The sequence below is a fragment of the Botryllus schlosseri genome, chromosome 12 (assembly GCF_051294905.1).
Source record: "Botryllus schlosseri isolate E-star chromosome 12, Bs_hap1, whole genome shotgun sequence".
NCBI classification, from domain to species: Eukaryota; Metazoa; Chordata; class Ascidiacea; order Stolidobranchia; family Styelidae; genus Botryllus; species Botryllus schlosseri.
In genome coordinates, this window is record NC_137247.1 from 11,669,078 (window position 1) to 11,684,416 (window position 15,339).

General features: G+C 42.3%; 1 protein-coding gene across 8 annotated transcripts in view; it reads right to left on the bottom strand.

Annotated features, from left to right (window-relative positions):
• Positions 1–15,339, bottom strand: part of LOC145451901 (baculoviral IAP repeat-containing protein 7-like) — a 32,918-nt gene that overhangs the window by 8,874 nt on the left and 8,705 nt on the right. For 2 of the 8 annotated variants that reach the window (XM_080330123.1, XM_080330120.1), the window contains exons 8-13: positions 14,185–14,492; positions 6,383–6,482; positions 6,084–6,320; positions 4,986–5,248; positions 1,050–1,253; positions 164–456 (exon numbers count right to left, since the gene is read on the bottom strand). In XM_080330123.1, coding sequence (XP_080186249.1) covers positions 1,057–1,253; positions 4,986–5,248; positions 6,084–6,320; positions 6,383–6,482; positions 14,185–14,492 — 1,105 coding nt within the window. In that variant the 3' untranslated portion in view covers positions 164–456; positions 1,050–1,056. Of the gene's footprint in view, positions 1–163; positions 457–1,049; positions 1,254–4,985; positions 5,249–6,083; positions 6,321–6,382; positions 6,483–14,184; positions 14,493–15,339 lie in introns of those variants that run through there. The other 6 variants (XR_013919122.1, XR_013919121.1, XR_013919120.1 and 3 more) reach the window with 6 other exon arrangements.

A 15,339-nucleotide genomic window follows, 5' to 3' on the forward strand; every position in this document is an offset into this window, starting at 1 on the left:
TGCTTGATTTGTGTCGTCTGGAAGTGGCGGGGTTACTCGTTCGAATTTTGACTTAGCGCTCGATATTAAGAAGCGAGGATTATCCTGACATCCAAATTACTTATCAAGATTCCCGAGGTAGGTTTATTGGCTCACTGTTGATCTCATCAAAAAGCTGAGGGTCGGTTCCAGGCAGAGTGTTTATTGTGTAACACTAGTCAGTCAGGAGCTTGAGCTGAAAATCCCACGAACCAACACATGAATGGTCGCATCATCGAAGTCAGCGCGAATGGTTCGATATCGTCATACACACGCTTTCTTATCCCTCACCAAATTCCAGATCCTTAACAGTGATTATCTTTCGTTTCTTTGCAATACACATTTGTGTATTCACCTTTTCAGCTCTCTGGTCCAGGATATCTAGTCCAGATATCCCTGTCTCTAGTCCAGTGACGTTACAAATTTCTGTCTGTCTGTCTGTCGGAATAGAAAAAACCCAGGAAATCATGCCAACAATTTTCGTTTCACATATTTTTGCAAACAACGAAAATAATGGGGCTACGATTGCGATCAGGTTACAGTGGTAGTGACGAGCAGCAATGCAACATGTAACATCAATGTGAATACGGAGAACATATGAATACATGGATAACAAAGGGTTACTAATGCGAAATGAAATCAAAGTAAGGTACCAAATTTATGCGGACAATTTGACAGAAAAAAATAATACTAAACATGCACAACTACATCACAGGTTTTCGCAGGTAAGCAATTCAAAAGGAAGTCACAATAAGTTCCTGTATTTGCACAAAGGAAATTAAACCCATTCACCATAGTGTAATAAAAGCCCAAAAGCCCACATTCCTTCCCATTCTACCACCGAGTCACAAAACACAAAGCCCAGTTCCCTTCAACTAGGAGAAATATTTCCAAACTTAAAAAACAGAGGCGTGAACTTCACATGCCACATTGCATCAAAATATCCAGTCTCGCTCCCGCATACGACATCTATTCATGACGAAACTGTGATTCTCTCGATCACACGAACGAAAAGGCATCCGTCCCATTACCTTTGCGTCACGCTCTGAATATCTTCATCGTTTCTTGAATCTTTGTGTGGCAAAGCGGGCATCTCTGGACGCGGGTCGAGCAGTTTGTGCACAGCGCCAGATGCCCGCACGGTATGCACACGACGTCGATAACGTTCTGTTGGCAGCTCTTGCAGACCGAAGACTCCTGCATGGCGCGCAAGCTCTCTCTCATCTCGTTGGTGGCTGAAAAGCGAAGCCGCGTTGGTGCCTTTCGGTGAATTGATACGTCGAATATGAATTGAATAAACCGGACGTGACTGTTCTGCTAAATTTACATCGTTGCAAAATCACCAAAGGTGGCCAACGTGGTCTAGTCCGCATTGCTACTCGAGTAAAATTTACGCCATAAATTTATAGTTAAGTACAAGAGTAGCAATTTTCAAGACATGTAAAAATTACTTCAAGTGTATGTAGACCAGTGTTTCCGAACTTTCTTGAGCTACGGCCCCCTACTGACTACGAATAAAGTGCCAGCGCCCACCCTACAACCCCCCGCATCATGTCTAAATCACAAAACGAAAGTTTTTCTGCATTCATTAAAGCTAATAATGAGACGGACGAAGCTGGTGTACTATTATTATCATCCTCGGCATGTTGGATTTGAGTCTTGATAACATCAATGTCATTATAAAATCTCCAGTGTCCATTTCCCCTACCGTCACAAATCGGTTTCTGCAGTGAGTCAGAAACTTTGTCACGCCACTGAGAACACGTTATATCAAATATGAGCAGGGAAGGGCAACGACGAAAAAGTCCAGCCGTCTCCAGTGAAAGTATTCCTATTTGATTCAATTGTGAATCCAGAACGATTGATTGGAGATATTTAACTTTGGGCTGAACTCAAAATTGTTCTACACTACAATGTAATTAGCTCCTAAATCATTTCATGCTCGGAAACGTCACAAAATGGATTGATTATCCCGTGAGGAATTTTTAATTGGAATATATCCTGGTATCAAATTCCCATATCCTTGTGCAATTTTCCGAGATGATCGATTTATGTTTCTCCGTCAAAATCGGATATTTGAGTTGGACCAGAAGCTCGGGCAATCTTAAGAATTAGAAAAGTAAACGTGTCGACAATTTTTGATGAAATTGCACAGGCTTATCACTGATTCCGGACAGTGCCATTTTCACCACTATCATATACCATCATTACTAAAAGCGGAGGTATTCTACTCGTAAATCTTGGAAAATATGCCCGTCAAGCGGAAGCGATATCGTTTCTCGCAACCATAACGAAGGCCACAGTCGCAGCACTGTGGAAAATCCACGATCGTTTGAAACAGAGAATAAAATCAAGCAAGACAGTTTCTCTTGAAAAGCCACCACATCTTGCAGTGAGCAATAACTGCTCAAGTACTTCGTAGTTCTCACGGCACACAATGAACAACGCTGTTCAGGGATACTGTGGACTGTTAAATTAGTCCATTGACGAGCAGGATCAAAATTGTGATGTAACGATGGACTTTTCCGGTACAGCTGAATAGATGGACCGAAGACTCTAAATTGCCCCGACTGAATCGATTCTGCATTTTCACTGCGAATTTAGCGGCTTTATTTATCAACCGTTTCAATACTATGCAGCAGCCTTCTTAACCTACACCACCCCCATTTGCTCTCAGCCCCCCCCCCACTATCGCACAATTTTATAGCCAGCGCCCCATTCACGCTCGCGAACGCCCCCAGGGGAGTGCTAGTGCCAACTCTGGGAACCACTGATGTAGACAATAAAAGGTCTGACCAGTACTTAAGTAGTTTGATAAAGTAGGTTTAGTCGAGGACTCACATACTTTTAGCAGTTAATCCGGGGTGCCTGCTTTCGAAATTGTAAATGACATATCCGTGACTTATACAAAACGCCTAACGAGACAACAGATTGTTGCTGGGTAATCTGAGTAGCAGCTTGTGTCAATTTTTTACATTACGAGAAAATCAAGTTTTTGTAAAATTTTGATATTCTCTCACCCATATCATGACCGTGGTTATGATTGAAACAATGTGACTAACATATGCATGGTCAAGATATGATCGAAAGAAGATCAGAATTTCACAACTGGGTTTTCTCAGAATGTCAAAAATGAATATATGCTACTTTGATTCTACAGCGACGAAATAGGTGCCATCTAGTATTCACAAATAGCCTGCCATACATCAGTGATGAGCATGGATTAGGATTTGGAAAAACCTGATATGTCTAATTTTGTCGGATATGGACTGGATTAGGATTTGAGATTGTTTTTCAAAAATGGATTAGGATTGGATTTACCGACTTTTGGGGAGATTGACGTATGGTAGCAAAGTTTTTCGTCCTGCCAAGATTTTACATTGTTTACAAAGTTATTACTTCATTACACCCATTCAGCGTTTTATTTCTTTTTACAGGATTATATAGGCATGTAGGATCTAGGCTTCCATTTGGAATTCCAAGTTTGAATCGGATTAGGATTTGAAGCTTCGGATTTGGATTAGGACACAGCAATTTCAAATCCGCTCATCTCTACCGTACATGTATGGAAAAAAATTCCATGTCATCGTCAGCACGGATTGGAATTTTCCATTCGCACTCAATACGTCCGCTTGATACGAAAAGGAAATTGCCTCATTATACTATTAACCTATCAAATGTCTCGCCAGACAGAATATCCGCATGGCACATTTCAAATCAATTCTTTCACGCCACCGTCAGAAAAGACTACAGTAAAGCCATCAGATTTCGAGAGCTGTTGTTGCCATGCCTGCACAAAAAACACGACGGAAATCAAGAGGAAATACAACTGGTCATGCAACTTGCAATGCAACACTAGACTGCTTATAAGGTTACTTGGTTCACCTAATCACCTAAGTCTATGTTAAACCGGAAAATGATTAGAGGTGTGGTCTGTTACAAAGTAGGCTACTACAGCCTTATTCGGAGTGATGAAATGGGTCTAGCCTACTATTCAAGCGGTTATGTTGTTAGGCTTTTTCAAATTATAACAGAACAGATTGTTAGGCAAAACCACTTAACCGCTAAAAGTATGTGACACCTCGATCGACTGAAACAATTTGAATGCTTCCCGTTCTCGGACCTTTCATTTTCTACTTTCAGCCGAAGCAGTTTACAGATGTCTTGGAAATCTTTACTTCTAGTTGTAATCGGGTAAAAATTTACTTTGTTACTTCTATTCAGTAGCAATGCTGACTACTTTAATAATTTTTGAAAATGACTATCCTAAGGCGGACATCATAGAGTTGGATCATCAATAAAGTCGATTACACGTTCATCCGGAATTAACGACCAAAGATTAAGGGAACCTCGTGATCGCAGCGTATTTAAGTTAGTTTTAATCTCATGATTTAATAAACAGGGATGAACTATGCAGTCCACAATGCCTAACATTCCTACGCACATATATATATCATATAATGACCGTGACGATTGTCTCCTTAGCTTCACGAAACAATCAGGATATATCTACCAATATCCCAAAATCCATTTTTCTGCTGTTCTATACTGAGTGATAACACACGACTTTGATTTCGCGATGACGATACTTCTACCTATTACAGTCACATTTATCAGCAGGCTACCATTTCATTCAACAAATTAACACCTGACAGCCGATAACACCTTTTCGCATTACGATGCAACAGAAAACAAACACCACTTGATTGAAAACTCAGGACAGCTGAAGTAATCATAGCGCCTAACCTTATCCTACTTAACACGTCGCGATTAACAGTTCTTAATCATATGGTTAGCATTCTTCCGGGTCAGCCAACTTTATGTTCTCCGCCTAAAATGCGTCCCGATTAGCAGTTTTTAATCACATGATTAGCATTCTCCCCAGTCAGCTAACTTTAAAGCGCATTACATCTGGAAGTTGACTGTCGGAGGATCAGCCGAGTGCAGTACAAATAATCTTTTCTAACCTTCCATTTCACTGGGGTCCATGGTCGATTGCGTTCTTGTCTTTTTCACATCCGTCAACGATCCAGCCGCGCCTTGCTCCACATTTCGTTTCGTACCCGCCGCAGATTCCTGGCCCTGGGACGCGTTCGGGTCAGACGTCTGTTGGTGTTCCTCTGCTTCGTTCGTGGAAGAAGTATGACGTTGTTTGTCATTTGTCGCGGCCAGTAAATCGTCCAGCAATTCGGAAATGGTGCCATAACCGCTCCTGTCCCGGTCCATTTTGCTGCGGAACACGGTTGATATTTTATCAGGGCTGGCCGCACGTATTTGACTGATTTTCAGTTGGGTACCGATGCTGGAGATGAGTGAAGTCAGCAGCTACAAGCCAGTTGATACAACTTTCCATGGCTCAGATTACAAGGTGTTGATTGGAGTAGTCCGTGCTCATATGAGGATGTGGGTTTGATTCAAGGTTGGGCCCAGAGTTCATGTTGGATTTTGGGGTATTTGGAGATAATATTCGACACGGCATGGAATTGAATCATCCAGCCAGGTACTTAATTTTGTTCAGCCCTAAGCATAATAATTACATACCAAAGTGCTGCTATCGTAAGCCGGCTCTTGACGACGTCGGAATATCAGAACGATTATCTGCTCATGCCTTTGAACGGACTCACTTAGGGCATCTAGAAGCTCGATCAAACTTGCACACAGAAAAGTATGTTTGTTTGGGGAATTCAAATTGTTACCATTCAATGGTGCATTACATTAATGACTTATGGCCGTGTTCGGTATTCAGAGAAATATCGCAATTTCCTGGTCTTTTGCATTGAAAATTGGAAACCAATTTCCTCGATACAGATAACATAAACTCAATGATGTTTATGAATGATGATGGTGGCATTCTAGCCTGAAGCTAAACCATTTGCTTTTACCTCAAAAATGGCGAGTTAGCAAACATAATTTGGAAATATCGCAAAGTCCTATTTTCAGCGCAGTTTAAATTATGCATTCTTGAAAGCATTATCCGACTAGGAAGATTACAAGTAATGAAATATTCAACACAAAGCGACATGAATAATAAATAAGGGACACATGCGACACAAAAATATACCTACCGATGCATGACTCTCTGTATCAAGTCCAGGGGGAAGCCCATGTTCGTAGCGGCGTCAATAAGACTTGTCGAAGTAACGGGAGCGACAGATTCCTGGGGCCCGGTAACGGGCGCGACATTGTCAAGGTTTAGATTATACGAGACGGGGTATCTAATGTTGGGTCTGTTAAGATTCGGGTGTAACTGATGAAGATTACGGACAAAGTCCTGTCCCTTTTGCCTTATGATAAACGCGCACCTAGAAAATTGAAGGGGTTGAAGATACACACATAAACGCGACACCCGCAACAATCGGCTTACCCATAAAACCATTTAGCATGCTCGGTCCAAGGTTCATCGTTCCGGTCCCAATTTTGTAATCCGCCGTTGCAATAAAAGCACTTTGTTTTGTCCGATTGCCCTGATAAAATGCGGGTGAGTGCTGTGATTGCTCGGTCTGTCACTACTCCGTGGCACACACAGTACATGCCCGAATCAAAGTATGCACTATTGTCAGACTCAAATTATGTTCCGGTTGTTAGCTTCAGCTTCAAACTGGAATACCAAGTAAAACGGGTCACGATTGTTTGAATTAGGCAACATTGCTAAGAGTTAGTGTTTTCATGCCCAAATATGGCACTAGCAAATCCAGAGGTCGATAGATTCATTCATTTTTGTCACACCACTAAACATACAACACCGACCAGTATGGCAAATGTCCTAGAGGCCTTAGTAGGCTACACAGACAGTCACCACCTGTGCGAGTACATATAGTGATTAATACATAGGATAAATATATTGGAAATTGTTAAATTATTAGTCACACATATCGGAAATTATCTGTTAGATGATTTCCAGATGACACCCAATGATGTCCCAAAATAAAACTCATGAAAAACAGCAGATAAGTAAGCTCCCAAGTGCCAAGCAACGAGAATGTCTGAGCAACGACATTCCCATGGGAAATATCAATAGACAGGGAGTATAATTTATTAAAGTGGTCTTGTGCACTGTGCAGATGTTGGTTTCCTAAACTGGCATAAGTAACTACCAGAACAGAAACCAGGTAAATACCCTTGGATGACACTCATACTAAACAGATGTGTTCATTCCGTGGTGTTTTTACGGAATCGTTACACTAATACACAAGAACGGCTGCTCCTGTTTTAGCTCATCCAGTTCATCACAGTGACAAAGACTTGAGGGGAGTACATTCCAGAATGACACTTGTGTGGTATAATTTTGCTCTTCAAGTACTCCAATTCAGAGATTTGTCTCCTTTGTAATGAAGAACGGGCAAAAGGTAATGCCCGAGGATTTACATGTGTTGAAGAAAGAGCAGAGAACAATGCCTAAAGCTCAGGCATTCTCACATATGTGATGATTTAGAAGTGTGGTGCAATTGCTTAAGGCAACTGAGTTCGTGGCCTACATTTCCTGCTATTATCAAGATGAGATACAAATCGAGATTGCGGTGTGCCATCGATCTGTACGATATGACACTGGAAAACATGCCAAGAGTAATTAAAGTGTTAACATTGGTGTGAACGGACATTCAATGAAGTCTATATTTAGAAATGTAATGACTATTCATTATTATCATGAAAGTGATGCAATTGTTAAGAGCAACTAGGTTGTGATCTGCATTTCCCGCTACTATCAAGATGATATGCCAATTACGAAATGAGTAAATGAACATTGCTGTTAAAGGTTGCAAGTGAATTCGGCACTTGATGAATTGGTCATTACAAATGTAATAATTATTTGCTATTTCATTATTATAAATACAAAGGATCTATATTTTTTATAGATTTGAAAAATCAATGTTTCATGGAATATCAGCATGAATTGTGGTACACGGCAGTTGGTAGTGTAAGTGTATTAACGTGATCGGGTTATTGACTAGGTCAGTGGTTCTCAAACTGGGGGGGGGGGGGGGGGTGCGAAGCTGCGGTTAACGGAAAATTATTTTTGTGCTCTGCAGATTTACCTTCAATTCATACCTGTTGATGCTCTGTGTACTGTATAGTCACAACCAATGTTCCCTCTAATTTTTGACGAGTCTGCGCACGCTCACCAGCTCACTGCGCAGAGCCTTGGAAAACAGTGCGTAATGACCAAAAAAAAGGTCATCATTTCGGATTTTTTGTGCGCAACTTAGATTTTCTGTGCGCAGACACCGTGAAAGCACTGCGCAGTTGCGCACGTGCGCAGCTAAGAGGGAACATTGGTCACAACCCCCCGTGCCATCAACTCTCTGTTGGGATTGCTAGCATTCTGGTTGCATTTTGTGATGTGACAATAAGGGGGCCGCGAAATTTTTCACCATCATAAAGTGGGCGTGTCTAAAAACGTTTGATAACCACTGGTCTATGTCAGGGTTAGTGGTTACGTTACGGGTCGTTGAGTGCCGCCTGGTGATCACTGTTATGTTCGTGCAATCGTACGCCGATTGGATCGCTACTCTACGCGGAATCTCCAAAGATTGCAACTTCATATGCTCAAGAGATGGCTGTGATCAGAGCTACGTTGATGAGCTAATGCGCGATCTCATCATTAAAGAAACGCCGCACGCGGATGTGAGACGGCATTGTCTAACATAAACCAATCCATCCCTCGACGACGTTCTCAAAGTAGCCGCAACATACATGAGAACGCTGGAAACTGATAGGGTTATCCAGGGCGGGAGTAACGGTAAAGATACTTCCATCGTCAACAAAATGACAGGAAGCTATCAGAAGGGGAAAAAACCTTCCAAATCCATTCAAGGCAACTTCCCAGAAAGACTGAAATCCTGCAGCCGCTGTTTCATCGATCACCAGAGAAAAGACTGTCAATATCGACATTCAGTATGTCAGAAATGTGGTCGTAAAGGTCATATCAAACCTGTGTGCATGTCTACCAACCCTATAGTATCACACAACAGGTCACATCCGTCAATTTCTGCTCAGTGCCACTCCTCTCCTTCGACATCGATCAACTATATCGACGCGTAGGAAACCAGCTCTGGATCAACTCCAGCATCAACGGCATTCCGTTGCCGACACAGTGGGACACTGGTGCACCCTCCGCCATGGTGGGATTGACTGGGTACAAAACTTTGGGCTCTCCAAAACTCTCAGCATACCATTGCTCTTTCGTAGCGTATGGCGACAAGCCACTGAAAGTGAAAGGTATTTGCACTGTAACCGTGCAGGTGGGTTCTGGAGTTCGAGTTGGCTTAAAATTGGTGGTTCTCGACGAACACCGTGGGCAAAACATTTTTGGTCTTGATTGGAGCGATGCTTTCTCCATGACCGCTAAGGGAACGTCTGCTTTGGATGCAATTTCTTCGCAGATGGTCAAATCGCAATCATGTAATACTATTGACATTTCTGATTCGAACGACAAACTGGTATCTTTTCAGTCCAAATTTCCCTCCGTTTTCTCTAATGTATTAGGACGATGCACCAAGACAAAGGTGACAATTCACTTGAAACCTAATGCCAAGCCCGTATTCAACAAGCCACGCCCTTTGCCTTTCGCAAGGCAAATCGCTGTTCAAACCGAATTGGATAGATTAGTCAATCAAGGTATCCTCGAACCAATCAATTACAGTGATTGGGCAGCACCAATTGTTGCCGTCACTAAATCAAATGGATCAGTACGCATTTGTGGTGACTTCAAAGCATTGAATCAACAAATTCAGATAGATCAACATCCCCTGCCCTCCTTAGATGAAATTCTTCACAAGTTACAGGGTGGTTGTATTTTCACGAAAATTGATCTTGCCGATGCTTATTTTCAGCTAGAATTAGATGATGATGCGAAGAATTTGTGTGTCATCAACACGCAATTCGGTCTATTCCGTTATCGACGCATGTGTTTCGGAGTCGCATCTAGTCCCGCAAATTTTCAACGCTGTATTGATGCCATGATCGCCGGCTTACCCGGTGTTGCTAGTTTTATCGATGACATAATCGTTACTGGCATTGATGAACGCGATCATTTTCGCAACTTATCGCTACTCTTTGAGCGCCTCACCGAATACGGTTTCACCGTCAACTTCGCTAAATGTGAATTTTTCAAAAGTAGTATCGAGTACCTTGGTCACATAATTGACAAGGACGGCAAACGCCCGTCTCACAAATCCGTTGAAGCAATCAAACAGTTGCTTAAACCTCAGGATGTTCGCCAGCTACAGGCATTCCTGGGAAAAGTCAATTATTATCGCGCATTTATTCCTAATTTCACGAATAAAGCCGCTGCCTTGTACCGTCTACTTCAAAAAGACGCGAAATTCATTTGGAATACGGACTATGACGCAGCTTTTCGCATCCTCAAAAACGACGTAATCGACGCTACGCAGTTGGCTCATTATGATGTAAACAAGCAGCTCATTTTGTCAACGGATGCTTCTCAATTCGGAATCGGCGCTGTCCTCTCAATCGAGCACAATGGCGAAGAGAGACCAATCGCGCACGCATCGAAAACACTTTCAGATTCGCAAAAATCCTACTCTCAAATCGAGAAGGAAGCTCTGTCAATCATTTACAGAGTCACTAAATTTCGTCAATTCTTGTATGGTAGAAAATTTACGCTGGTAACGGACCACAAACCGCTTTTAGCTATTTTCTCGCCGGACAAGAAAATTCCCGTGATTACAGCGCGACGCTTACAGCGATGGGCACTAACGCTCATGGCTTACCAATACGATATTCGCTATAAACCGACTAATCAGCACGGAAACGCCGACGGTTTATCTCGCCTACCGAAGGGTCCAGACCCTGAGTTTGACGAACTGGAAATTCGTGAAAACGCGGATATCGTTCACGCGATTAATATGGCATTCGATGGCTTACCGTTAACTCGCAATGAAATTCGCGACGCGACGCTGAACGACAAAACCATGAAACTAGTAAAATTATCTGTCACTCATGGTAATTGGAATCCAAAGACGCACATTGATGATTTTTCTTGGTTTTCGATTCGCAAACATTCGCTTTCTCTGCACGAAGACATAGTCATGCTCAATATTGATGGTTTTCAGCGCGTAGTAATTCCGCAGTCACTTCGCACGCGAGTCTTATCATTGTTGCACGAAGGACATTGGGGTATCGCGAAAATGAAGCAGATGGCTCGACGTTACATCGCATGGCCTTCCATTAATCGCGACATTGAAAATCTCGTTAAGAGTTGCGACGCTTGCCGTAAGGTAATGAAAGCGCCTGATCGTCAGTATCGCGAATGGCCTAAAACTTCTGAAAGCTTTGACTGAATTCACTTGGATTTTGCAGGTCCAATGAACAATAAGATGTTTCTTGTCATCGTCGATGCGCATTCGAAATATCCTTTCGTTAAAGTAATGAATGTCGGATCTACCACAACCTTGTGTGTAGTTAACGCTTTGCGGGAAGTCTTTTCTATTGAAGGCTTGCCCGTAACAATTGTCACGGATGGCGGGCCGCAATTCACATCGAATGAATTCGATACGTTTTGCTCTAATTTGGCAATCAGCCATATCGTATCACCGTCTTTTCACCCTGCCTCGAACGGGGAAGCGGAGCGTTTCGTCCAGACTTTGAAAGCTGGATTAATAAAAAATTGCGACGGGGGAAAAGATCTCAACGTCGCGCTCCAAACACTTCTCGCTACGTACCGATGTGCACCGCACCCGGGCATAGACTGGAAAACGCCTGCTGAGATCTTACATGGTCGGCAGCCGCGCAATTTGCTTGCTAAGTTTGTGCTCGCCCTTCGATAAATCGAAACCCGTTACGCCTAGACAATCAGTCACTCATTTCGAGATTGGTTCCTCGGTTTACGCTCGCAGTTACCGAAGCGGACCAAAGTGGGTTGCTGGCGTGGTGACGGAAATACTGGGGCGTGTTGTGTACATTATAAAAACGGATCATGGGTATTGGAGGAGGCACAAAAACCAACTCCAACCACGCTTGATTTCAGCTGGCCATAATAATACAGCCACACAGGAAGTTGCTCAGCCTCCGCAGTCGCAAGCTGAGCAATAGGGTTGTCCATAATTTGAAAAATCTTACAAATCCTCGGTTGTAATGTCTTATTCGATAGATTATTGATAAAAAACGACACTGAGCTTGAAAGAAGCTCACAGAAAGGCCGTTAAGATTTCGTGCAAAGCGTTTGAAAGTAGCTGCCGAAGAATGGGCGTGCCACCGACCATAGAACGGCGAGAAGACTAGTAATCAAAAAACCACGGCTCTTGATTGGATAATCGGCTATGCTTCAATGACCACGTCAGCAGCAGCTTGCTGATTAGGTGAACAAGGAGTCTGCTACTGGCGGCGATTCTGAAAGCGCATTGTATGTAGGTTGACAGATAATGATTTAGGATTGATTCAAGGTATCTTGAGGTACGAAATACATGATGTACAAACAACATCTGCTTCACAAAAACGTCTAAAGCATGACCGCTTCATTGTGAAGGAAACCGCCGTAGCCTATATGCCTTGTTTTCAACGAGGGAAAGCATAGGCGCTTATGCAAGTGGCGACGGATTCCTAGTTTCAGAAATAATATATCATTATTGAATACAAAGATAAAGCTTAACAATGACACTATAAGTTAGGTGATCTTATTGGGCTCAGGTTGCAGTACATAGTTGAAGTTTTGAATGCTCTAGCGATCGGCTGAATCAGACGGTTAGGCTTAGCACTCATCAGATGTTTGCAGCAAATTGAATTCACTTGTAAATGTTTTCAAAGTCCCTAATGATGTCGCAGAAACGAGGTTTAAATGCAAGCACAGGCCCTGCTTGATATGATATGCAAACTATGCTGGATACTATGCACTATGCAGCATTGTCTGTGTTTACCTTTACACCCCTTTTCTGCGCGATTATTAAGGAATTTGACATATCATATCCAGCATATCATGTGCTTACTTTTACGCCTCTTTTCTGCGTCATCATCAAGGTCTCTGACAACACTTGCAAGTGAATACAGTTTGATGCAAGCATCTGACAAGTGCCAAGCATAACCCACTGATTCAGCCGACCCTTAGAGCTTTCAAAACTTCAACTATGTACTACAACCTGAACCCAATGAGATCACACAAACTATAGTGTCATTGTTAAGCTTTAACTTTGTATTCAATAATGATATATTATTTCTGAAACTAGGAATCCGTCGCCACTTGCATAAGCGCCTATGCTTTCCCTCGTTGAAAATAAGGCACATAGGCTACGGCGATTTCTTTCACAATAAAGCAGTCATGCTTTAGACGTTTTTGTGAAGCAGCTTTTGTTTGTTCATCATGTATTTCGTACCTCAACATACCCTTAATCAATCCTAAATCATTATCTGTCAACCTACATACAATGCGCTTTCAGAATCGCCGCCAGTAGCAGACTCCTTGTTCACCTAATCAGCAAGCTGCTGCTGACGTGGTCATTGAAGCATAGCCGATTATCCAATCAAGAGCCGTGGTTTCTTGATTACTAGTCTTCTCGCCGTTCTATGGTCGGTGGCACGCTCATTCTTCGGCAGCTACTTTCAAACGCTTTGCACGAAATCTTAACGGCCTTTTTGTGAGCTTCTTTTAGGCTCAGTGTCGTTTTTTATCAATAATCTATCTAATAAGACATTACAACCGAGGATTTGTAAGATTTTCCAAATTATGGATAACCCTACTGAGCAACCATGGGTTAGGAACAGGGCACAAGATCCTGCAGCTAGTCCTGCCCGTACGTCGGGTAGACGGTATCCTCTTAGGAATAGGAAACCCACCGATTTCTATAGAGCGACGTAGATGTGGGCAACCCTCTAACTTACAGGGGAGAACTGTTATGTTCGTGCATTTACGTTCAGTGTTGTTTCACTCCTAATTTCTATAGGACTAGTAATTACCGCCAATCATTATTTCCTTGTGTGTCGTGCTTTGTATTTATACCTTGTGTTCTGTTGTCTCGTGGTCTTTCATTTAACTGCACTCTGGATCGTGTCGCCTGTCTTAACGTTATTCTGCTGTTTAATATACTGATTTCATATTGCAACCTCGTCGCATTGAGTTATTGTTCAAACAAGATCAAGAACATAACAATCACTACTGAATGTTCTGAAAAAGTGAACCCCTCAAACAATTCAGCAACTCTCACAGGCCGTACATACCCAAAAAGAAAAACCCGGCCCTGGCAATTGCCTCCACCGTCGCGCGGGTGTGCTGCGGCCATCTTGTGCTGAATGTTTCCAAGCGCCGCTCGTAAGACGCCATGTGCGGGTTCATCGGGTTGTCGAGAGGGTAAAGTATCGCGAGGCGTCGCTGCTCTTCCTCGGTGGGGTTAGGCGGTTCCGTAAGGGTGTCCTGATCGCCCAAGACTCCCTGCCTTCTCAGGCGCGCGTTGTCGATTTCGTCTGCCGCCTGTCTATCCTGATCGCTCATGCGTACATTGCCGACCGTGTCACCGCGCAAGACAAATCTAAAAAGCGACGGACGCATCATTCATCAGATTATCCTCCACTGGTTCTTGGCTATCGAAAATCTCATGGGGTGCAAAGTAGAGTGGAGTGAAAAAAAGAAAAATTTGAAATTCAAAAAGTGCCTTTGATATTTGGTCCCAAATCTCAAATGAATTACTTCCATCATAATTTCAGGTTATTGCGCCCTCTAGTGGCCGTGCAATTTCACCGAACGAGCCAAAAATAGCTAATTTTGCCATATCTGGATAGTCCGCTTATGCTAGAAAGCTGATATTGGGCTTAAAATCTGCGGAAGCAGCATGTTTTTATCTCACTTCAATAGAACTTTGTCTTGAAAATGTACAGAAAAAAAGTTACAAGCCAATTATTGATTTTTAGACCGCCATTAAAATGTTGGTTGATTTTACCTAGTTTGCAATGCCAATTTGCATGTTACAATTTGTTACATTGCTGCTTTAACAGCAAAATCTTGTTTGGTGGACCAATGAGTTGATTTTTATACCAACCTGGCATAATTTTGATCAGTAGAGAGAATGATTAAACTTTCATCATATTACATGATATGATGATTTATGATATGAAGTTGGTGAAAAGGGTATCTTCCTGTTCAACTCTACAACAAACGATAGGCCAAGATTAAAAAAGTGAATCAGTTGCAGTAAATCAGCTATATAATTTATATATTCATGTATGCTTTGTTGAAAATGATGATTTTCATATCACTTAAAACATTGTTAAACTGTTTTATATATTATACATATTGTTCAAGCTGATGTACTCATCTTTGGAGTATTCTGGAACTTTCATAGTCAACCTCAAGTCTCCCAGTAGAAGTGATGATAACTC